This window comes from Glycine max, chromosome 6, assembly GCF_000004515.6.
Source record: "Glycine max cultivar Williams 82 chromosome 6, Glycine_max_v4.0, whole genome shotgun sequence".
Taxonomy (NCBI): Eukaryota; Viridiplantae; Streptophyta; class Magnoliopsida; order Fabales; family Fabaceae; genus Glycine; species Glycine max.
The window spans coordinates 3117273-3141141 of record NC_038242.2 but is presented as its reverse complement, the minus strand read 5'-3'; the positions used below and the strand labels follow the sequence as shown (position 1 = coordinate 3141141).

General features: G+C 30.8%; 3 protein-coding genes across 3 annotated transcripts; 2 read left to right on the top strand and 1 right to left on the bottom strand.

Annotated features, from left to right (window-relative positions):
- The first annotated feature begins 2415 nt into the window (after window positions 1-2415).
- Window positions 2416-7294, top strand: LOC100778879 (polyadenylate-binding protein 8). Its single transcript, XM_003525844.5, has 9 exons — window positions 2416-2957; window positions 3491-3609; window positions 3714-4370; window positions 4486-4563; window positions 4651-4740; window positions 5864-5998; window positions 6286-6456; window positions 6567-6734; window positions 6841-7294. Exons 1-9 carry the CDS (start codon window positions 2726-2728, stop codon window positions 7081-7083), a joined length of 1893 nt encoding a protein of 630 aa, XP_003525892.1. The 5' UTR covers window positions 2416-2725; the 3' UTR covers window positions 7084-7294.
- A 3293-nt stretch (window positions 7295-10587) lies between these two features.
- Window positions 10588-15262, bottom strand: LOC100789748 (membrane protein-like protein). Its single transcript, XM_003527673.4, has 12 exons — window positions 14830-15262; window positions 14553-14712; window positions 13813-14013; window positions 13370-13434; window positions 13230-13269; window positions 12302-12363; window positions 12123-12209; window positions 11922-11972; window positions 11526-11750; window positions 11329-11422; window positions 11109-11249; window positions 10588-10988 (listed from the first exon to the last, which is right to left on the bottom strand). The coding sequence occupies exons 1-12, from the start codon at window positions 15052-15054 to the stop codon at window positions 10864-10866; spliced, it is 1476 nt and encodes a 491-aa protein (XP_003527721.1). The 5' UTR covers window positions 15055-15262; the 3' UTR covers window positions 10588-10863.
- Window positions 15263-18767: 3505 nt separating this feature from the next.
- LOC100775661 (uncharacterized acetyltransferase At3g50280) lies at window positions 18768-22434 on the top strand. Its single transcript, XM_003525841.5, has 2 exons — window positions 18768-19030; window positions 20888-22434. Exon 2 carries the CDS (start codon window positions 21009-21011, stop codon window positions 22377-22379), a length of 1371 nt encoding a protein of 456 aa, XP_003525889.1. The 5' UTR covers window positions 18768-19030; window positions 20888-21008; the 3' UTR covers window positions 22380-22434.
- Window positions 22435-23869: the final 1435 nt, after the last annotated feature.

Here is a 23869-nt window from a genome sequence, read left to right as displayed (position 1 = left end):
TATTTTGTTAAAATTATAATATTTTTTAAATTGGTTGCTATAAATTATACTTATAATAAATAATAATTGACAGTACTATTTTTATGGATTGAAAGTATTAATTTTATAAATATGTAGTTAAAATTAAAATAATCCATAAAATTGTATTTTAATTGGTAGCTAAAGATATATATGAAGAAATAAACTATTATGTATATAAAAAGTATAATGTTTTATTTAAATATTAAAATAAATTTTATGAACAATATGAATTAATTTATAGGTATTTAGTTAATTTTAAAATTAAATACTAGATTAATTTTCATATATATATATATATAATTTACTTTAAAATTATTTTTTATACTAAATTTTCAATATGAAAATAGTAACTATTACTCATTTTTATAATAATAAATCAATAAGAATAAAAATAAATAGAGTTCTTTTATATTCATATATGAATGACAATTTTATAATTATATTTTTTATGAATTCAGATCTTAATTCTAATAATAATAATAATAATAAAAATAATAATAATAATAATAATATTTTATTCTTATAAATTCAGACCATAATGTCTTAAACTTTAATTATTCATAATAAATATAATATAGCTATAAAAATGGAATAATAATATAGATATTATTATTAATAACATTGACATTTTTAATTTAATAGAAAATAGAAATTGTAAAATATATAAAATAACGCGTAATAATATTAAATAAGAATAACACATATATAAATAATATTTATAATTTTTTATTTTGCTAATTCAGACAATAATAATATTGATATTTTTTATTTTTACAAATTCAGACCATAATGTACTAAATATTTATTATGTATAATAAATATAAAATATCTATAAAGTATGCAATAATAATATATCATTAATGTTAATAATATTGTTTTCTTTAATTTAGTTAAAAAATAATTAAAATAGTAACATATGACAATTAACATGAAATAATATTTAAAAAGAGCAGCACACATCAATAATGTTTTATAGATAAATAATGTTTATATCAATTAAATTATAATATATAATTTTTTTATCACATAATAATCTTTTATAAATAAATTTTATTTATAAAAAAATAAAGATTAGCAAATTTAAAATATAAAAAATAATGAATTAAAAACCAAATATTAATAATATTTAAGAATAATAAATTTATAATAATAATAATCATAAACAAATCTCATTGATACATAATATTCAATTTAAGCCATAACAAGATTAATTAATTGAAAATTTCAATAATATCACATAATTAAAACTTATATTTTCAAAATGATTAAAATATTATTTAAAAATAAAATTTTAATTTTTGTAGTGGAAATATTTTAAAAAATATTAATTATTGTCGCACGAAATTCAAATACATATAAAGATAATATTCATAATAACAAAAATAAATAATTTAATTGAAATATTTTTGAATTTAAATTTATTATTAATTTTTAATTTATATATTTCATATAAGTATTGCATCGCTATTATTAATTAAAAAAGAAATAAAAAAATGAATTTTATTAGGCTTAATATTTTTAAGACAATAACTCCTCAATTAAAAATATAATTATCTTACTCAATATTAATATATTTATTTTTAAAAAGTTTTTAAATATTTTAAAAATAATTTTGATTAATGTTCACATATTTTTATATAAAGATTAAATTTAAATATAAAAATATGTAATTTAATTAAATTGATGTGATCTTGTGTACCAAACATATTTAAAATCTAATCATTAAAATTCACTATCTCTTCATGATAATAATGAAGAAAGCATATTTTAATTATGAAATATGCATTAAATTCATTCTTCGGGAAATGTTCTAATAAGTAATATAATTTATTACATATGTGAGAGATAAAATAGCTGAAAAAAATAAAAAAAGTTCACAATCTATATATAAAATTAAAAATTATTAAACTTGAGAGTCCGCTGTAATCTCGTGTGAGAGTTTCATAAATTTAACTTGAGAATTCAAATATAGACTTTTAAGAATTTGTTTTATATAAAAATAATAAAATATTTATAAATAAGATAATAAAATAAAATAGTAAATAATAATTTCATAATACTTTAATAATTAAGTATAGTAATACATCACTATTAAATAATAATTTAAATGTTATAATAATGATAAAACATTTTCATCAAGAATTTGATGTTGTTAAAGAATAAAAGTTTAAATTTTATTAGGGATGAAAAAATTTTAATTTAGAAACAACTTACCAAATAAAGATATGTTGAATCCTAAATAACCCAAATGTTTTATTTATTTTTTAAATATTAATAATAAATTCAAGACTCTATCATATTTAAAAGTTTATCGAATACTAGTCGGTCTAAGTGCATTGTTAAAAGTTAGCGAGTTATTGATAACCCCAAAACTAGATTTCGTATCTTTATTATTTTCTAAAATAAAAAAATCTGCGGAATTAAATTGAGGATTCACATACCCTTCAGTAGAACCCAGTGCGGTGCCACCATTCTTCTTTTCTCCGTTACTGCACCGACCGCTACTCTCTCCGGCGGACTTTATTCAAAAAGAAAAGAAAAAAACGATATAAATTAAAAAAGTTTCAAGTTTTTATAATATCCAAACAGAAATTCCTTATTAGTTAGGGTCTAACGTTTGGGATACTTAATCCTACGTTAGTTGTGCTTCAACCTATTACCGCATTCAATTTTCCAGAAAAATAAAAAAAAAAGAAAGATAGAAATGGCGCATATTCCTCAGACCCCCACCAATGACGCGGCGGCTTCTGGTGCAAATCCGTCGATGACGACCATCTCGTTGTACGTCGGGGATCTTGACCACGACGTCAACGATCCGCAGCTCTATGATCTCTTCAACCAGGTTGCCCAAGTCGTTTCCGTTCGAATTTGCAGGGACGTGGCCACCCAACAATCCCTTGGTTACGGCTACGTCAATTTCAGCAACGCTCGAGATGGTTTCTTTCTTTTTCTGAATCGCATTTGTTCTTGCATTGATAGGATTAATCGCGTTTTGTTTTTGCATTGATAGGATTAATCGCGTTTGCGCTTTCATTGATACGCTAATCACTTTTGTTCTTGCATTGATAGGGTTAATCGCTTTTGTTCTTGCATTGACTGGGTTAATCGCTTTTGTTCTTGCATTGATAGGATTAATCGCTTTTGTTCTTGCATTGATAGGATTAATTGCTTTTGTTCTTGCATTGATAGGATTAATCGCGTCTGTTCTTGCATAACATTGATATGATTGTTAATCTGTTCTTGCATTGATAGGATTGGTAGCTTTTGTTCTTGAATTGATAGGTTTAATCGCGTTTGTTCTTGAATTGATTGGTTTAATCGCGTTTGTTCTTTCATTGATATGATTAATCGCTTTTTTTCTTGCATTGATAGGATTAATCGCTTTTGTTCTTCAATTGATAGGATTAATCACTTTTGTTCTTGCTTATGACTATTTTAACCTTGATTACAAACTATAACAATCATGCAGCCGCAAAAGCAATTGATGTGCTGAATTTCACTCCGCTAAATGGCAAAACCATTAGAATAATGTACTCTATTCGGGACCCTAGTGCTCGGAAGAGTGGTGCAGCTAATGTTTTCATAAAGGTGCCTTTTGCTGATTCTCAAACCCTTTTTTTTTTATGATGGGTATTAATTTTTTATTTTCTGGTTGTTTATTAAATCTCGTTATTTCTTGATTGATGGTGCAGAATTTGGACAAGGCAATCGATCACAAGGCTTTGTTTGATACATTTTCGGCTTTTGGGAATATTCTATCTTGCAAGATTGCGACGGATGCTTCTGGCCAGTCTAAAGGCCATGGTTTTGTGCAGTTTGAGAGTGAAGAATCTGCACAAAATGCAATTGACAAGTTAAATGGCATGCTGATCAATGATAAGCAGGTCTATGTGGGTCCTTTCCAGCGGAAGCAGGATAGAGAGAGTGCTCTCAGTGGCACAAAGTTTAATAACGTTTATGTGAAAAACCTGTTTGAGGCAACGACGGAGGCTGACTTGAAGAGCATTTTTGGAGAATATGGAGCTATTACTAGTGCTGTAGTGATGAGAGATGTAGATGGTAAATCAAAAGGTTTTGGTTTTGTCAATTTTGCGAATGTAGAAGATGCTGCTAAAGCTGTGGAGGCTCTAAATGGAAAGAATTTTGATGGTAAGGAGTGGTATGTTGGAAAAGCCCAGAAAAAGTCTGAAAGGGAGCTTGAACTGAAAGAGCGAAATGAGCAGAGTACGAAGGAGACTGTTGATAAATATCATGGTACAAACTTGTATATCAAGAACTTGGATGATAGTGTTGGTGATGAAGAACTCAGGGAACTGTTCTCTGAGTTTGGTACGATAACCTCATGCAAGGTGTGTGAGTATGGTTCTTCGTTTTGTTCATATATGCAATTGTCAAATCTACATCTTCGTAAAATGTGTTTCTTTTTATCTTCGCAAAATGTGTTTCTTTTTTCCTAATATGCAGGTTATGCGAGATCCAAGTGGAATTAGTAGGGGATCTGGATTTGTTGCATTTTCAATTGCTGAGGGAGCAAGTTGGGCTGTAAGTATAAAAAAATGTTAGGGGCTATCCTTAAATAACTGACAAGGAACTTTATTGCTCATATACAAAATCTGTTGATACTTGTAGCTTGGTGAGATGAATGGTAAAATGGTTGCTGGCAAACCTCTCTATGTTGCCCTTGCACAGAGAAAAGAAGATAGAAGAGCAAGGTTACAGGTAATATACAGTGCAACAACAGATCACCAGTTAACTATATGCTTTATAATTACATTATGGTCATCTTTAGGAATAAAAATTCCTGCATTAAGTACATTGCTGATTGTAGTTATTTTTTGTATTTTCATGCCTGTCTCTGCTTTTAGTTAAAATTTTACATAAACTTCTTTTTGGTAGCAGATATCATCCTTTGTTTGTAGACTAGCAAAAGATGCTTATGTCACTTAAAATTTCATTTCTATGGATCACAAATATGATCACTATGTCAATAGTACAGACATGATATGTAGAATGCATATGACCATTTCTAAATGATAGAGGATATGGCTAGGATTTGCTTGCAGAAATGTGGAACAATTACTATTTATACATAGATGCATCAATATTTTCAACTACAAGAAGTATTTGGGCAAGGAGGTTGAGTTCACAAATCCCAACAATAGATAAATTGTTTTAAGTTATAAGACTTGTGGTGCATACTTCATACCTTGAATTGGAAGCTATTGATATTGTTTCATTGAGAAAAATCACACCAAATAGAAAGATTAGAGGTGAAGTGAAATGCAGAGGAGCTCAAGCTGTCTTGTCCCTATTAGATGATCTGTTGGAAGGAAAACAAGTTAAATACAAGCTTCTCTTAGAATCAGGAGAAAGACATAGGTTTTTTTTTTTTTTGCTTTTTTTTTTAATTTGAAGCAAAGAGAAGGATAGAGTTTTCTGGTCTAATTATTTCGGATTTTGTAGGTTGAGTCATTGAAATTATTGGGATTTATGTAGGGGAGGAAAAGAAATAGAAAAAAGACCGAGCGATATTCTCTTATATTGGTGTTGAAGTGAAGACAAAGAACTACCATTTGTACTAATAGACTGTTAATCCTAATTAAATAAGGAAACAAATGAATTATTTAAGGTATGGAAACCATTCCTGAGACATTACCTCAGATACATTGTAAACATTCTAAGATACAATCTTGATATTATGAGATATTTTCTATATGTACTGATATGAATGGTTAACATAATTGAGAAGGGTCTTAACTTATTCTTGTATTTATACATGCAGCTATTAATTTTCTGACCAAGCATAATTGCTTTATTCTTTGGGGCATATTATTTAATGCAGGCACAATTTTCACAAGCGAGGCCTGTTGCAATAACCCCTAATGTTTCACCTCGAATGCCACTATACCCTCTAGGGGCTCCTGGGATAGGACAACAATTGCTGTATGGGCAAGCAGCTCCAAGCATGATACCTCAAGTAATCGAAAAGAACTTGTTATCATTGTTTTTTCATTTTCAGTTTGATGATATCATGTTATTAGAAGACCTCTGTCTTGGAATAAAATGTGAATTTCACCTTCTATATTAGCTTGTGATTCTTCATGATTCAGTTGGTTTTAAGTTTTTACTCGTGCATAATGTGGCCTACAGCCTACCTACTTTTTAAGTTTTAATGTTTCAGTTGATTATGTTGTATTCTGTATTTCTGTTCCTCCTGCATTACTTGTGTTGCAATATTAGATGAAAATTTGATCTTCATCACAGGCTGCATTTGGTTACCAGCAGCATTTTGTTCCTGGAATGAGGCCAGGTGGTGCTCCAAACTTCTATGTTCCACTGGTTCAGCAGGGTCAACAGGGGCAGCGCTCAGGAGGACAACGAGGAGCAGGTCCTATGCAACAGCTCCAGCAGCCACTGCCATTGATGCACCAACAGGTCTTGTTCTGCACACCTTCGGTGATTTCTGGTCTGTTTTCCTTTTTTAACCCCTTGTATTTGTCATTCTCTATGCCTGATGTTGGGATACTTGTTGCTGTGATTTTCAGATGCTTCCAAGGGGACATGTCTACCGATATCCTCCTGGCTCCAATATGCAAAATATTCAACTGGCAGGAGTACCTGGAGGAATGGTCAGTTACGGCATTGGTCAACCAATGCCCACACAGGCCCTGGCCTCGGCCCTTGCCAATGCTACTCCTGAACAGCAGAGGACTGTAAGAACTGTTTCTGGCTTTAATTTCAACACATTTGGATTGAATACTCATTGTTTCATGCGCACTAGAAAATTGACATATGACTCTATTGTGAATGGTTTTGTAGATGCTTGGTGAAGCTTTATACCCGTTAGTAGATAAGCTGGAGCATGAAACAGCAGCAAAGGTTACTGGTATGCTTTTAGAGATGGATCAACCCGAGGTATTACATCTGATTGAGTCACCAGATGCTCTTAAGGCAAAAGTTGTTGAGGCCATGGATGTGTTGAGAAAAGTTACACAGCAGCAATCAAACAGCCCAGCCGATCAACTGGCTTCACTCTCTCTGAATGATAATGTCGAGTCTTAGATTCTGTACGTCAGTTTACAGGAATACACATGTTCTTTAAACAGTCACAGTTGTGTGTTTCTGGCTTTTTTGTAGGATTAGCAAACACTCCTTGGAGTAGCTTATTGATTTGCATTTTGCTTTGGTTTCTCTTCAGTACTACTTAGTTTGACTTGGCCGTCCTATTTTGGCCCAACTTTTCTTTTAAAAAAGAATAGCTTTCAGCTTTTAACTGTTTTTAATGCTATCTTTAATTTCCCATGCTTCGTTTGTTTGTGTGGTATGGTTAACAATTAACAAAAAAAGATGGAGGAACAAGGCAAGATTAAAGCCAAAATTTGTTCTGGTAAATGTGGATCCCTCTTTTTAATTTGAAATTCTTTCTTTAATTTAAGCAATTCACTCCTTTTGGGAGCTTTTCAGGAGTCCTAATGATATTCAAGTTGGCAACATAAAACAATAACAATTTCGATCAATTGCAAATCTTTTTATGAAAATATGTGAACAAATGAAGTTATTTTATGCTAGTGAATTCAATATATATTTACTAAGTTATACCACATGTATACGAATTGCTTCCTTGTAGAAATTCGATATATTTACGCTAATGTAATTCAATATATATTTACTAAGTTTATCCGACACAAATCACATTTGTTGTAGTGGATGTGTCCCACAATCTACATTCTACAACAAATAAAAGAGACTGTGGCACTCATCAAAGCTTTCCTGTTAGATGCTGAGGAAAAGACGTGTTGAGCGAATGACGATTGAGTAGACCACTTTAGAATATAAATTACTTGTTTCAAAATTGTTAAATTCTTCTAAGGTTCACATAAGTATAATTATTAAGTCATCATATAAATAGGTTGTAAAATTAAGTCCTTCACGTATTGTCAAACTAATTAGGTATAACAAAAAAATAGATGCATCTATCAGACTGTAACATGTAAATATATTCATTGAGAATCAATATTTAATTATTGAGAAAATAAGTTATACACCCGTAAAATAATTTTATATTACCATTTAATCATGATTTATTATGTATGATAAATTTTGTTAACATTTATTTATGATAATTATCTTAAAAATCATATTAATGGTAATTTCTAGAAACCCTTAAGCAACAAAATATGATATATATAAGTTTTACCAATCTTATTATAATTTTGCATAAAATTTGCCTTTACACTTGTCTATTTTTTTATTTATCTATTTCATGACAATTTTACAGTAATGCTGTTACAATTATTAGAAAAGTAAAACAAAAAACAAAATATTTATTCAAACTAAATAAATCTTAATTAATTAACTCTAATTAAGATTGGATATCAGAAAATTTCATGCATGATTGGTAAACTTTTGGTTGATTTATTATAATATTTGTTAGCTACATGTAATAATATATAATATAATGCCTAAATCCAGTTTTGACTCTTAGGTACTTAAATGGATGGAAGCTTGACTGATTTTTACTATAGAATGTTTAACATGTTAATAAGTCTTGTAAATTCTTATCAGCAGTTTTTAAAATATAATTTAATTTAAAAGATGAAAAAAAAGTAAAAAATATTTAATGAAATATTTATTGTAGTAAAAACTGTAAAAATTGATTAAAATGAAACTAAAAAAAATTGATTTAAATTTGATATTAAATTTAAACCTAACCAAATTGAATCACATATAATTTTTATATTTGACTTTTGGATGATTTTTTAATAAAAAAATTAAACCAAATTATACGGCGAACACTCTTACTAGCTGACATCTTTTCTTTCTGTTTTTTTTTTTTATCTCATCATGATTTTTTTCTCCATCGTTTTCCTATATCTTTTTTCTGCATTCAAATAGGGGTGGTTTGGTAAATTAATGTTGCTTTCATAGCTATTAATTAATAGTTAATACATAAATAAACAAGGTAATTTCATTTAAATGGCCCATTGTCGTGCAGCGGTTAGGGTATCTGGCTTTCACCAGAGATCCGGGTTCGATTTCCGGTAATGGAATACATTTGATTTTATATTTTTGTTAACGGCTATTTTTTTTATTTGTTATTGTCATTTAATGGCTTTATAATTTATTCGCGCAGCTATAATCCATAACGCCCGATAATAAATGGTAGTACACATCAAACTTTTAAATTAACATAGGTCCACCTATGGCTTTAAATGCCCATTACTATCATGTATGCTAATCGTCCATGAAAAATTCTGAACAATTCTATTTGCACTTCCTTCTTTTTTTCTTTAAGGAATGTAAAAAATAATTTCTTGAATAAATGAAGTATGGAGAGGAAATAAATAAATAAATAAATAAAAGATTTGTATGATCATATATATGAGGCCAGAGGATCGTGCTTGATTTCTATAGACAGAATTATAGCCAATTATTGAAATTAAATTTTTTAAATTAAGTTTTAATGTTCATTAAAAATGTTTATATTACTAACATTTCGGGGCATCTAGCATTTTGGAAGATCTTTAAATAACCAAAACATGTCATGGGCATTTATGGCAGCTGATTTCTACCGTATTTCCTCACGATTTCTAATGTTGGCTTCTACGGGGTCTTTCCCTTACATTAAAAAAAAATAAAAATCAAATCTAACAAATGATGGATGTCCATGAAATAATAGCATTCATAACACTCATTTAAATGTCAATGACTTATAGAATGTGTCTTGTACTAATAAAAATATGTTTCTTCGACAATTCTTGGAAAGTCACTATGAAACATACTTTGAGAGAAGGTAACGCTATTGCAGATCTTATGGCTAAAACAGGAGCTAAATCTCATATCCCTTTTACGCTGCTGCGCAATTGTCCCTCCAACTTGGAGCTCGTGTTGCCAGCAGATACAATTGACATCCATTATGTTAGATTGTAGTTTTCTGTTTTTGTAGTTTCTTTCATATGCATAAAAAAATTACTAACAAAAATCTTATGGGACAAAAACTCACTGAAATGAAAAGAATATATCATTTTTTAATTCATTATACTACGAGATCATAGATTATACATGAACAATGTAATGTAATTTTATATTATTATCCTGTTACAAACCAAATTCATTATGTGTGATGATTCAATTTGTTAATTTTTATACTAGTTATTTTAAAAGTCATATTAATTATAATTTTTGATTGATTGATGATATAAAATTATTTTATAGTGCATAACAACTATACTCTTATAAAATATTGTCTCCATAACATTGCCAACATCATGAATTACCAAAAATCTTGTTGATTTTTTAGAAAAAAAATTATACTGATCATATGACAAACACACATCATGAACCTGATCAAATAAAATTACCAACATCATAACATGCATGTTGCTTAGATTTCAGGGTACATCGTTCAGATTTGTCTCAAATATTTAAGTAATTGTTAACATTTAATCAACTGAATTGTATCGAACCCAAAGTGAAAGCTGAACACATAGTATCAATATTGAGATGCAGAGAATAGGGTGCGGCTATAAAGTGAAGTACTGATACTTCTACAACGAATACGACAGAGGGGAAAAAATATCATTTATTTACTTGAACAAAAAGGGGCAAGAGTGCTACACACTTTTTTTTAACACAATCTCTATTACTAGTTGAAGTTTGTTGGAAAACTGCAAAATCATGAGTGAACTTGTTAAATAAGAAGTGAAATCCACCTAATTTTGTGATTTTTTTAAAAATTTTAACTAATAATAAAAATCGTGTTCAACAAAGTATCAGTGTGCCACTGGAATTTCTCAAAAAGGAACAAATAGGTGACCACATCACTGGTCTGCAAAATGTTATCTATAGAAAACTTCCACTTCTGTATGTAGGAAAAACACCCCCAAGATTGACATGGCAGATATTTGCAAACCCCATATACTCATTATTTTCCATCTTCTCAACCATGTTCTCAATTCCCACTCCACCTGTGATACCCAAAAGGAGAAATTAAGTATGCTTGAATAACCAATCAACAAAATAAAAAATAAAAAAAATACAGCGATGGAACATAATGTCAAAAGTTTCAACTAAAATTCATGGAGTACCTAAACTGATTGCGCTCAAAAAAATGGTGAATGCTAGTACAAAGATTATGATGGATGCTCGACCGAAGATAGCAATTATCTTTCTCACCACATGCTGGCCAGTTAATGCAGCTATGGTTGCAACCAAAATAAAGTAAGAAGCTGCATATCCAGAGTACATTAGCTTTAATTAGTATGAGTTTCTGTTATCTTTCAAGAAACCTGCTACACACTCTCTTACCATAAGGTACTGGGAAGCGTTCTAGAAGGTAATATTGTACCACTGACATGGAGGAGGAGAAAACCATAGCAAATGTTGATGTAGCACTAGCAACCTGCCACAGAGAACACATGCATCAAGGCTATTTTATTTTTCACGTCTGATTGTTTTAGAAAACCTAAAGTCTAGTAAATGCTCAAGAATGGATGAGTCTGTACCTGAGGAGGAATTCCCAACTCCAGAAAGAGTGGTCCCAAAATGAAGCCACCACCTAGACCAAGCAGTCCACTAACTATACCAGCTATTATTCCGCAGGAACAGTAAAGGCAGATCTTGTGAAGCTTCATCCAATCTGTATTTTCCTTTCCCTTAGATGAAATCACTCTAGTTCCATTGCACAAGCATATGGCTTCATAAAGCGTAACCGAAATTGCAATAGGCACCTTAAAGTGACAATTATGCAAGCCAAATTTCATTTAGATCATTTGAGGAAATGATATTATGCAAGTTTCAGCAAAAGATGTGCACTTCAGTTCAAAACCAATAGATTGACTAGATAACACTTGTGTGTGTGTGTGTGTGTGTGTGTGTTGATATGTACTTAGAATCTTTACCTGCAAGGAATTAAGAACCCAGTACAGTATGGAGCAAGTTTTAGTGTATGTCTGCATTGAAACAATCAAGAGGTGGATATTTGTTAGATCTAGGGGCAGCGTATTTCCTTTGCTTCAGATTGTGTACACAAATTTCAAAAGCCAGAACTGCATGCCTGTGACTGAATCAGAAAAACAAACCAAATATAATAATTTAACTACCTTAATAATCTGAACAATGAGAAAAGCCACCCAGACATACACAAGGACTAATAATTCTTTCCAATAGATGTTCTTTAGTAAAGGGACCTGCACTTCAGAATTTACCACAACATGTAAGGCTAACAAAACCAAAAAAAAAGTTGCTATAAGGAATGCCTTGGATGGCCATTGGAAATCACCTCCTCATCTCGTGGATCAGCTGAACCAGCTGGTAGTGACTTATAGTCTTCTTCAGAAACATCTGCGTTAAGGGGTAAGTGCAATAGTGTTTTAACAGTAATATTAGAGATTTTCTACTAGAACTTTCAAATGTTAATTGAGAACTAAAGGTTTGATTTATCTAAAAGTAACTAGTTCTTATTTGTGCTAATGAATATCAAGTTGACATAAGTGTTCAACCATTTGTTCTACCAGATGATTGTTTGAATAAGTTTTTTTTTTTCCATTTAACTTTTAATTACTAGTGCACTTGAACAGCCTTTCAAAAAAAAAAAAAAAACTAGTGCACTTGAACATATACATCAACATGAAACTAAAATTCCTCAATTTGTTGGCATAGTATATATGAAGTTCTAAATATGATTTTTCTCTTCTCTTTTATAATTCTTTATAGCAGTCATAGCATTTCTTTTTCTATTATCCAGGGTCTACACAACTAAATGCTGGGTGAAGAAAATGCTTTTCATTTCCCGCCCTTATATTTCCTGAAGTTGTAAAGAATCACAAAACTAAGTTGTGAAGAAACTCAAATGTAGTTCTACACATGATGGCAAAAAAGTAGTGACAATGAATGGGGGAACTCAATGCTCTCTGTAATTATGCATTAACTCTATCCATTTAAATCCTGCCAACGTAAAACAAAACAAAACAAAAAGAAACCAAATTTCACCCCTATTACAAATTTGTAACACTGATTCGTGCCTAAAATAAGACCTATAAGGAGAAATGAATATGTTCATTAATTCTTATCTGATAAATCTTATAATTCCACTATATTTTCAGCAGTATACTTATTTTGTTTCTTATAGTTTTCAGATTTTACATTAATCTTTTATGTAGTTGCTGAAAGTTTCTCTATATTTTATAGGAAGGTTTGCAAGGACTTACAGCCAGGAGAGGAATCCGATTCCAACATCTTAGCTGCTTCCTGAAATTTCAGTAGCATAATCCTCTTGATAATTGATATCAAGTAGAAAACAATACAGATTCAACTTTAGAATTTTAAAAGTGCACATAGGTAAGTTTACCTTTTTCATAATTGTTTCCTTTTTCCATGTATCTATTCCTTTGAATAAAGCTTTTGTGGATGTAGCTACAACCGAGATTAGTTGCATTAAAAATCAAACAAAGTATAAGGTATTCGGAATAGAACGGCAAATAAATCATGTCATATGTACTATGTAGCATAAGTTGGTTGATAAATAAAAAAAAAAAAAACAAAGTGTAATATGTTGGCTACAAAAGATAGATAAATAACATTTTCTTCTCTAGAAAATTTCATTTAAGTAAGAGCAATGAAAATATCAAATCTTAAATGATGAAAACGTATCCTCTTTCAAAAACACAGACACAAAAGAGAGCACTTTCAGAAGAAAGAACGCACCCACATAGATTATGAGACTGCCCCAGGAAAATTTAATTAATTTAAAAGGTTGAGCACTTGAGCTTATGCTAAGTAAATAATGATTACCAATAAATAAGATGATAAGCAAAACCGTCACCATCCAATCAGCAAACATGACATTAAATGCAACACCAATGCTTATTCCTAGCATTAGCATAGGCTGGAAGAGCAAAGCCAGATCATAATCTATAACTGGCAAGTCTAGTGTTGGGTGTCTAAATCTCAGGTTGTAGTATACAGTTGATACTGCTGCTCCCATTATCATACCTACAATTATGAAATAACAGTTAAATGTGAAAAGAAAATATAAAAATCACTTGTCACTTTGTCTTTTTTTTCACCTTATTTTTTTTTCTTTCTTGTCACATCACTTATTGCATTGTCATTTTTATGTCTTTTCCTTTTATTTTATTAATCTCTCTCCCATTTTGGTGTTAATGTTTTTAACTACTCAAATGGAAAATTCAAAAATTCAAATGAATTTGCATTAAATTAACCTAATTTATCTCCGTACATATTAAAGAAAACTGAGTTCAGATGTAATAAGAAATTCTTTTTTTTTATATGGTCAGGTGTACTAGGCTAACAACATTTAAATTTTAACATGTGACACTATGAATGTTAATTCTGCATGCAAGCCAGTAATTAAACATTTTGGAACTCAAAAAAGATGAAGTGCAAATATACGTGCACCCTTGGTTTTGTAGATCAACAATAAATGGTTTAAGAATTAAGACCCCTTAGGCATGGCTATGTTTTTTCTTGTGTATCATGAAAGAATAAACAGAACAGAGCAAAATACTAACACTTAGAAAGGGCTGTGGAAGACTTAGCATCAAAACCAATGACCAAAGTGAGCATAGGGATAAAAATTCCTCCACCTCCAACCCCGCCTACACTACCCAATGCAGCTCCAAAAAATCCAACAATCGACCCTACTACAATTCTCCAACCAAACTTCATTTCCTGCATTTCAGAGCAGCTTGCCAATATCATGAAATAGATATTAAGTAGCTTAACTAAAAACATAGCCAAAGTACCAAAAAGTGACTCATGACATGCAAACGTGTTTGATAAACTCACAGGCCAAACACGGTCATTAGTAGGCTCTCCATCGTTCCGGAAGAAATCGATTATACTATTCATAACTCCTTGCCTTTCTTTGGCAACAAAACTCTCAGATTTTTGGTCTTTCAAAACTCTTTCTGCTAAACTGACATTGTAGGCCATAATAAGGCTCCACGAGACCAGCCATATTGCTGTTGTTGCTGCTGTTATTGAAGTCTTCTTTCTCACTTCTATAGCCATATGTGATGTAGAAGAAGTACAGGACCAATGCTATATATCCTAACTCTCTCCCTCTATCTCTCTTTTTTCTCTGCTTATTGTTTTTTTACGCTGGTTGGTTCTACAAGTATGGTTGAGGGAGGAAATTATGAAAGTTAAGGACTAAGGAGGCAATTTTCAGTACCATCATCCTCTCTTATATAACAAAGCCACACTTTCTCTCTCTCCCTCTTTCAGCCCACTGAATGGCAGTATTAATTTCGTATATGAAATCCTTGAAAATATATAATAAGTTTATTAATTTTTATAATAATTATTTTAAATTGAAAAGGCATATATAATATAAATTTTTATTGTCTAAGATATTTTTTATACTAATATTACATAAAAGTTAAATTCAAAGTTTTTATATTATTATTCATTGTTAAATTTTTTAATAATAGTTTTATGATTATATTTAAAAGTATTTCTGTTTAATTTTTGTGTAAAAATCTTTACACATGTATTAAAAATTAAACCCTTTATATGTTCAAAGTTCTACACTTTTGGTTCATTTGAACTTTGAAGACCCCAGTTCTTCGAATATGAAGAGGGAGAAGTGACATTGAAATTTGAACATATAACCTTATTTTATTTGTTTAAATTCTTACCATTACCCCAAATTGATGGTTTACACATATATTAGTCACACACTAATTATATATGTATTTTTGTTACAATTAGCTTTTCTTTATAGAATTGCGGTTTCTACGTGCCTATACCAAATTTTTCACGTAAAAAATTTGAAAAATATTGAAGTTAAGCTTCTGGATTGGGGGTAGATCGATCATGCTCTGTTATCACTGTTCTGCTCCAGCTCCATTACCAATATTACACTGTTTTCTTTTCATTCATGAAAAAAAGTAGATGAAAATGCTATTATAAGGCGTTTTAAAAAATGGTGAATATCCTCAATGGCAATGATTAGCAAAATCAGAGTCCCCTATCCAGAGTAAGGACAACTTACAAACACCCAATAGTAGTACAAGAGCGATCAAGGAACAAGCAAAGGCGGTCTAGGAAGCTTCATGAAAGAAGGTATTAAACAATTTTAAGCAAACTTAATGTTCAAGCATTCACTCAATCGTAGAGATAACTGTGCGTCCTTGCTAATCCAATATCACAGCAAAACTATGAAGCTTCATGGTAATTTCATTTGTTTAACTTGCGTTGCAAAGCACCAACATAAACAAATGTACAGTATGACCCATCGTTTTCTCTTTCTTCTGATTGGGTGGGTGGGTGAGAGGAGTATCATTAAATGTCCTTTTCTTTCTACAAGTTGCAAGAAGAAATAACCAAAGCCAAGCTCCCTCCATCAGCACTTTCTTTCAAAATTATTTTATTTATTAACTTGCAATTGGTTACAAGGGAAGTAAATACCTACCATTGAGCTTGTAAGAAACAAAAACAAAATACCTGGTACTGAGTGAAGTTAGTCTGAGGTGTTAATAATACCAATCGAAATTCTAAATATAAAATAATCAAATGCATGCACGCATACATAAAATTAAATGAGGTTTGACAAGTGTATTTACATTATTGGGAGCAAAGTGATTGTTGTTTTATTATTGATATATAAACAGGATTATATCAGTATATATAAGATAAAATTATTGATATATAAATAGGATTATTGGGAGCAAAGTGATTGTTGTTTGTAATATCATCCCATGTACCATATCACCCATATAATGAGTCTTGCACAATAATGATAAAACCTATTTAAATAAAAAAAAAAACAGGTTCATGCCTCTTCATCAAGGGGAAATTGCCATGCAAGTTGCGAATCACAATCGTCAAACTATAGGACTTAAAAATGATTAAAAAATGTACGTATAAAAACTAAAATGAATTAAAAGATACATATGTAACAAAGCTTAAATATGTTTTTTATTTCTATAATTTAGTATTTTTTATTAATTTTTATAAAATATATTTATTTTGTTTTTCATTCTTAAAACACTTTAGATAATGTTTTAAATAATAAAAAAGCTACTTTAAACAATAAAAAAATATTATCTAAAGCCACATAAGAATAAAAAATAAAATAAATATTTTTTACATAAACTAAAATATATTTTTTTATAGACACAAAAATGTATTTAAGCCTATAAAAATTTAAATAAATATTATGTGTGTGTAGAGATTAAATTGTAAAAATTGCGTAGGTATATAAAATGAGTAATTAACTAAAAGCAATACACAAACAAAATTCAAGTTCTCCACTTTCCCCTGTTCGTCCAATTTATATAATTTATTTTTCCCGTATCTTATCTATATATTCTGGCTTCTCAACTTTTTTGTACGATGCTTGTCAAATAAGGGTGGCTTTAATATGGACAAACTTTGTTTGTAAATATGCATGGTCTATATGTTTAACTTAATTGTTATCGTGGGTTATCTGATTATATTAATTTTGAATTTTGTTATACGTAAATATATTATTTTAACTTATTTGAATTCCTATTTTTGTAAATATCTTATTTTTATTCCGAATACTTGTTATGATTATTTTACATCTCAGTCCCTCACCTTTACTTTTTGCCTTTGAGTCCTTCATCATCAATATCATCCATGTACTCCGTCTCTCTTTAGTGCAGACCAAAAGTAAGTTGCTAATTACATGAAATCGATCCATCTCTTGTTAATTTCTTCCATTTACTTGCTGAGAATTTGGTTAACTTTCTTCCAAGTGATATTTTGATTATTATTACAAGGATTTAGCAGCGGTGACAATAGGCAGCAGGAACACAAACTGCATGGATGGGGGATCGAGTTGATAGATTGAAAGAAATGATACCTAATTATCCTTCAAAGGCATGATGAACGCTGCATCTAAAGATTAAGATGTAGTCAATTTATCTCATAAGCAAATGGAGTCAATTTATGTACTTCTTGTCATCCTTCACATAAAACATTTGTAACATTATTGTACATATAAATAAAATAGCTGGCTTTATTGTTTTCTTTTTAAAAAAATACCACTGATGTATTAATTTTATTCTTGTTAATAATCATTAGCTTATTGTGGATGATATATAATTCAAGTTTAAAAGCATTATGCATTATTAACAATAAAAATACAATTACTTTGAGTATTTAATAAAAACAAATAATAAAAATTAAATACTTTATAGAAATTATAAAATGTCTTATAAAAACAACAATTTATTCATTCTAAATGATGTCTTTTGTTAAGGATAAGATGGAAAGTTGCTTAATTTTAAAATGATTAAATTAATTTATTTTTGAAAATTTATATTTATATTTTTTAGTTTTGAAAGGTGACTTGCCTATATTTTTCTATTTTCTCATAATTTTAGATTGCTACAAAAATATTTTTAACAGTAAAAAACTATCAGTAGTTTCTTTCACATAATTAAAATCAACTTAACAAAACCTACCTAATGTCATAACAATAAGATTTTAAAAAATGTACTAATTTGACAATTCTAAAAGTAAATTACTCTCTTAAGATAGAAAGGCTTTTTGGTGACATGAACTGACCGCTGAAAATAGTGTGTGGATGATTTTTAAAAGAGAAAAAAAAACAGTTTACATTATTTTGTTTTATTTTTAACTTTTACATCATTTATTATTGTTTTTTTCTTTTTGTTTTATACCCCTCACACCCTTCCTCTCAAAATAGCCAATAATATATTCCACCTTAAGCGGTTATGTTTGTCATTATTCGGAGGAATATGAATACTTAGATACTTTTATTATTTTATTATATGGGGTTTATCAGCCGCAGCGGGGACAACGGGCAGCGGTTTCCACAAGATTTTGTTTTTGCTATATAATTATAATTTATCTATAATTCTATCTCTATGCTTATAAATTTTTGTTTGTTTACCCATCAATCAAATTAAAATACAGTTGGATTAGGAGAAGAAACTGCAGAGGTTGCAAACACCAATTGCATGGCTACCTCATAGAAAGAAACGATAGCCTGGTACGCTCCCTCTTTCTTCATATATATCCACTGCTCTTGTTTATTAATATTTTACTTGGACAATAATAGGATTGGTTTAAGATCAATTTTAATTGATTTTATTTTGTTGGTTGTGGAAAGAATCAATTAATTAAATCAACTCTAACCAATTTTAATTAATTTGATTTGAACTGTGGGTTCATGGGGCGAATTCCATCCGATGAACTAGTTTGTAGATTTTCAATTATGAATGTTTGTATCTGCTTTCTTTCTAAGTTGAAGTAATAGAAAATCAACATTTTGTACCATTGCTATACTTCAAACAAAAGGCATGGTACACCTAGCCACCCACTCAGTCCCACAAGATATAAGATCATCGATAGAAGTATAGAATAGAATGGCCACTACCCACTGGCCACTCCTGAAACAAAATCCTGCATGCCCAATTTAAACCCATAACTAAAGAGGAGATGAACCACAGCCGAAATGCTATACAACCAAGAAAGACACAATGAAAATACCACCCATTAACATATCTTAGCAACTATTCACACATACCTTAGCCATGCGCCGTTTAAGAAGTTGCTTTGCAGCCTTCTAAATAAGAACGAACTTGCCAATTCATGAGTATACCATGAAGTTACAAAGTGAAGAGGAACCATGATAACAAAGTGAAAAAAAAAGTGAAGTTTTTTAATGTTGTTGAATTGTTCAGAGATATTTCTGTTGGAGGAAGAGTTTATTCACTTTCAAATTGACTGAAGGGTATTTCTCTCTTTTGACTTGAGGAGGAAAATTGTAGAATTCCAAACTAAAAGATAAGGTATATACATATTGGGAATTGGATTTTTATCACTAAAGTTTAGATGGTTTAAATGTAAAGTGAAATATTGTATTTTACTAAATGAACCTTAGTTGAATGGATGCATTAAAAGTTATTTTTGTTTCAACTTTCAAGAGAGTTTATTTATTATAGTTGGTGACAATCTTCACTATAAATAAAAACACATGAAGAGAGAGAGTGTGAAAAGAGAGATTGTGAAACAAAGTTATTTTGTTGAGAGAAAAATGTCTTTGTGCGAGAATGTTATTATTTTTTGTAACCATTGAGTATGATACTCGGATTTGTAGAGTAATACACTATTTGAGGTGAGTTACAATTTTGTAATCATTTTTGTGACGTGAAATTCTTTTTGAGTCGGTTTCGTGGATCTAGGCAAAAGGTGTCGAATCACGTTAAATTCTTGGGTTTGTTATTATTTTTTTTCTTACGGTATAATTTTTATGTGCATTCTCACGATCCTTTGTGGAGGTGAATAATTTTGTTTATGGAAGCCTTAATTATCCAACACAAAGCTTTCCTTCCATTAATTTTTGTGGTTAATTTAAATTGTTGATCATGAAATGTAAATTTAGATTAGTTTCGTTGTTGTTAAACATGCTATTGGGTTTGTCAAGCTTTCCCGAGATTTGATTAGTTTGATTTGACTACTAGTTCTCCGGTGCCGACGTTTTTTTTTTTCCTTTTACGTGATAGTGTGATTTAATGTTTCAGGCTTATGACTTGCACTGTATAATTTGACTAACACTGTATAATTTTCATAAAGTAACACTGTTGAAACCAAATAACACTGTATAATTTGACTAACACTGTATAATTTTCATCGGGTCATTTTGTTTTCATTATTAGAAGTTTAGAACAGTTCAATTTCTTTAGCAATTGTTATCTCGTTGTTCAGTCGTTCTAATCAAAATCTTTAGATAATGTAACAGGATAACTTTTTGGGAGGAAATATGTAACAATATATTGTTCGCATATTGTATAGAAAATAAAATTCAATTAATATCTCATTCCTTTTTACTATTACTTTCTTGCAGCTGCACACGAACAAGTTGAAACCAGATCACCCCTGAACTTCATACACATAACAAGGAAATACGTACATCTCTAACTAAGCTCTCTGCAACAGAGATCTGAATTCTGTGCGTGACTAATCGAATGATGAGTACCCATGTCGTTCGTCATGTTTCAGAATGCTTCGTCAAGCCACATTGTCCCGGCCAAGAGTCAAACCAAATATGCAACTTAACACCTTGGGATATTGCTATGCTGTCCGTCCACTACATCCAGAAGGGTCTGCTTTTCAAGAAGCCTCCAACAACACTTGTTGATCAACATGATTTCATTGAGAACCTGTTGGAGAAGCTCAAGCACTCTCTTTCTCTCACCCTCTTCCATTTCTATCCTTTGGCTGGTCGCCTTGTAACTCAGAAAACCCAAGACCCTCCCTCATATGCTGTGCTTGTTGATTGCAACAACAATAGTGATGGAGCTAGATTCATCTATGCAACATTGGACATGACCATATCTGACATAATCTCTCCCATTGACGTCCCACCCATTGTTCACTCATTGTTTGACCACCACAAAGCAGTCAACCATGATGGCCACACCATGCCATTGTTGTCCATCCAAGTCACTCAACTAGTGGATGCTGTTTTTATAGGTTGTTCCATGAACCACGTTATTGGCGATGGCACTTCTTATTGGAATTTCTTTAACACGTGGTCTGAGATTTTTCAAGCTCAAGCTGAAGGGCATGAATATGATGTTCCCATTTCACACAATCCTATTCATAATCGCTGGTTTCCAGAGCTTTACGGTCCATTAATCAATCTTCCCTTCAAAAACCACGACGAGTTTATTAGCAGATTTGAATCGCCCAAGCTGAGAGAGAGAATCTTCCACTTTTCAGCAGAGTCTATTGCGAAGCTGAAAGCAAAGGCGAACAAGGAGTGCAATACCACCAAAATCTCTTCGTTCCAGTCATTATCAGCACTTGTTTGGAGATCCATAACTCGTGCGCGCTCAGTACCACAGGAGCAGAGAACAAGTTGCAAGCTGGCCACAGACAATCGATCAAGAATGGAACCACCTCTGCCTAAGGAATACTTTGGAAACTCGCTTCATGCGGTGAGTGGTGAGGCCACGACAAGGGAGTTGCTTGAGAATGGTTTGGGATGGGCAGCATGGAAGTTGCACCTTGCTGTTGCAAACCATAATGCCAGTGCTGTTTTGGATTTTCTCAAAGAGTGGTTAGAATCTCCTTTCATATATCAAATTGGTGGTTTTTTTGACCCCTACTGTGTGATGATGGGTAGCTCGCCAAGGTTCAACATGTATGGGAATGAGTTTGGAATGGGGAAAGCAGTGGCAGTTAGAAGTGGTTATGCCAACAAATTTGATGGCAAAGTGACATCATACCCTGGCCATGAAGGAGGGGGAAGCATTGATTTGGAAGTCTGTCTTTCACCGGATACAATGAGCGCGTTGGAATCAGACGACGAGTTCATGAGTGCAGTTTGCTAATTTGCCCTGTACATGACACCATGGCACTGTTATAAATGTTGAAACTTCAACTGAATTATGATAGCTTCCAACTTAAATTTTAAGTATTTTGTTATTATATATTATTGATTGTCTCGTAAATAAATTAAAAGGGTTTAAGAGAAGAATCGATACTGACTCAAAACCGAAGATGGCTATAACGTGAAATGCTTCCATCGTGATCACTTTCTTCCACTTTTAATCTTCTGATGAATGTTCAAGAGATAATTACAATTTGCAAACAACTCTGTCTAGTAATACACGATCACTAATTTGTATGAATTGGACGGCATTAGCAAGAGTTTCAACCTATATGAAATTTTTTGTCATTCAAAGATCAATTAATTTGTACTTATTACGTATGATAAATGTACCGGGTAAAATATAGTGAATAATAACCATCACTCCACTTAGGTACAATTACTAATACATGGCTACAGGCAATTCATCTTTATACTACACATTAATTACGATCATTCATTTACTGACTTAAGCATAAGAGTTTCTTGAAGAGATCATGATTTGATAAGAATAATTAATAACTTCAAGGGTTTAAATCCTTGTTTTGTTTTCATAAAATAATGTCATGATAGACTTTCTCTCCATTTTAGGCGCTTCCTTGTTTGGTTTTGATAAATCTAAAAAAACACAGGTTAAATAGAGTTTCAACTCTTTAATGCATACTATTATTTTGTTAAGATTTTCTATATTTATTCATTTATTTATTATTGGTACTTTACCCTGTACATTATAAATTTGATGCCACTAAAATTTCAATTGGTGAGAAACTCTCTTTAAGATCTCTTACACCCAATGATAAATTGAGTAATCGCAACCGGATAAAACTATTTACTGTTTAGAACTGTACATTAATCATATGAGTGAATTATTTTTGCCAATTCTAGTATATCATCGCTTACCCTTAATTTACTAATATTTAGAGTGACCTCCATTCTATCACACTTTTCTTTGAAAAAGAAAAGAAAAAGCAACTCAAAATTTTAAACTGTTGCAAATTAATGTTTTTTTTTTATCAAATGTAGAAAAGTTAATTAAGTGCAGTCACATAAAAAATAACTTGATGAGCCTTTCCATCAAAAGTCTCTATAGTTATAGGTCTATTGAGCCGGCCACAAGACTGGTTTTTCCATATAGGTGCGTGATGGACCATGTGGATTATTATAAGCATTTTCTTGTAATATCATAAGCAATGTTTTGTTAAAATTAATAGCAATCAAATGGTTAAATTAAATACAAAAATGATTTATAAAGTTGATTTAACAGTAAAAGAAATAGAGAAAGATGAAAGATCACGGATTCAATTTTTCATAAAAAAAAATTAATAATTAATATTTATTGATAAAAATTAAATAGAAGGAGTAAATTTACTCCACCGATCTTTCCGGGTATGATGCTGAAATGCCATTATAATAATTATAGTGTTGGATGCATTTTATCACCTTGTATGTTGG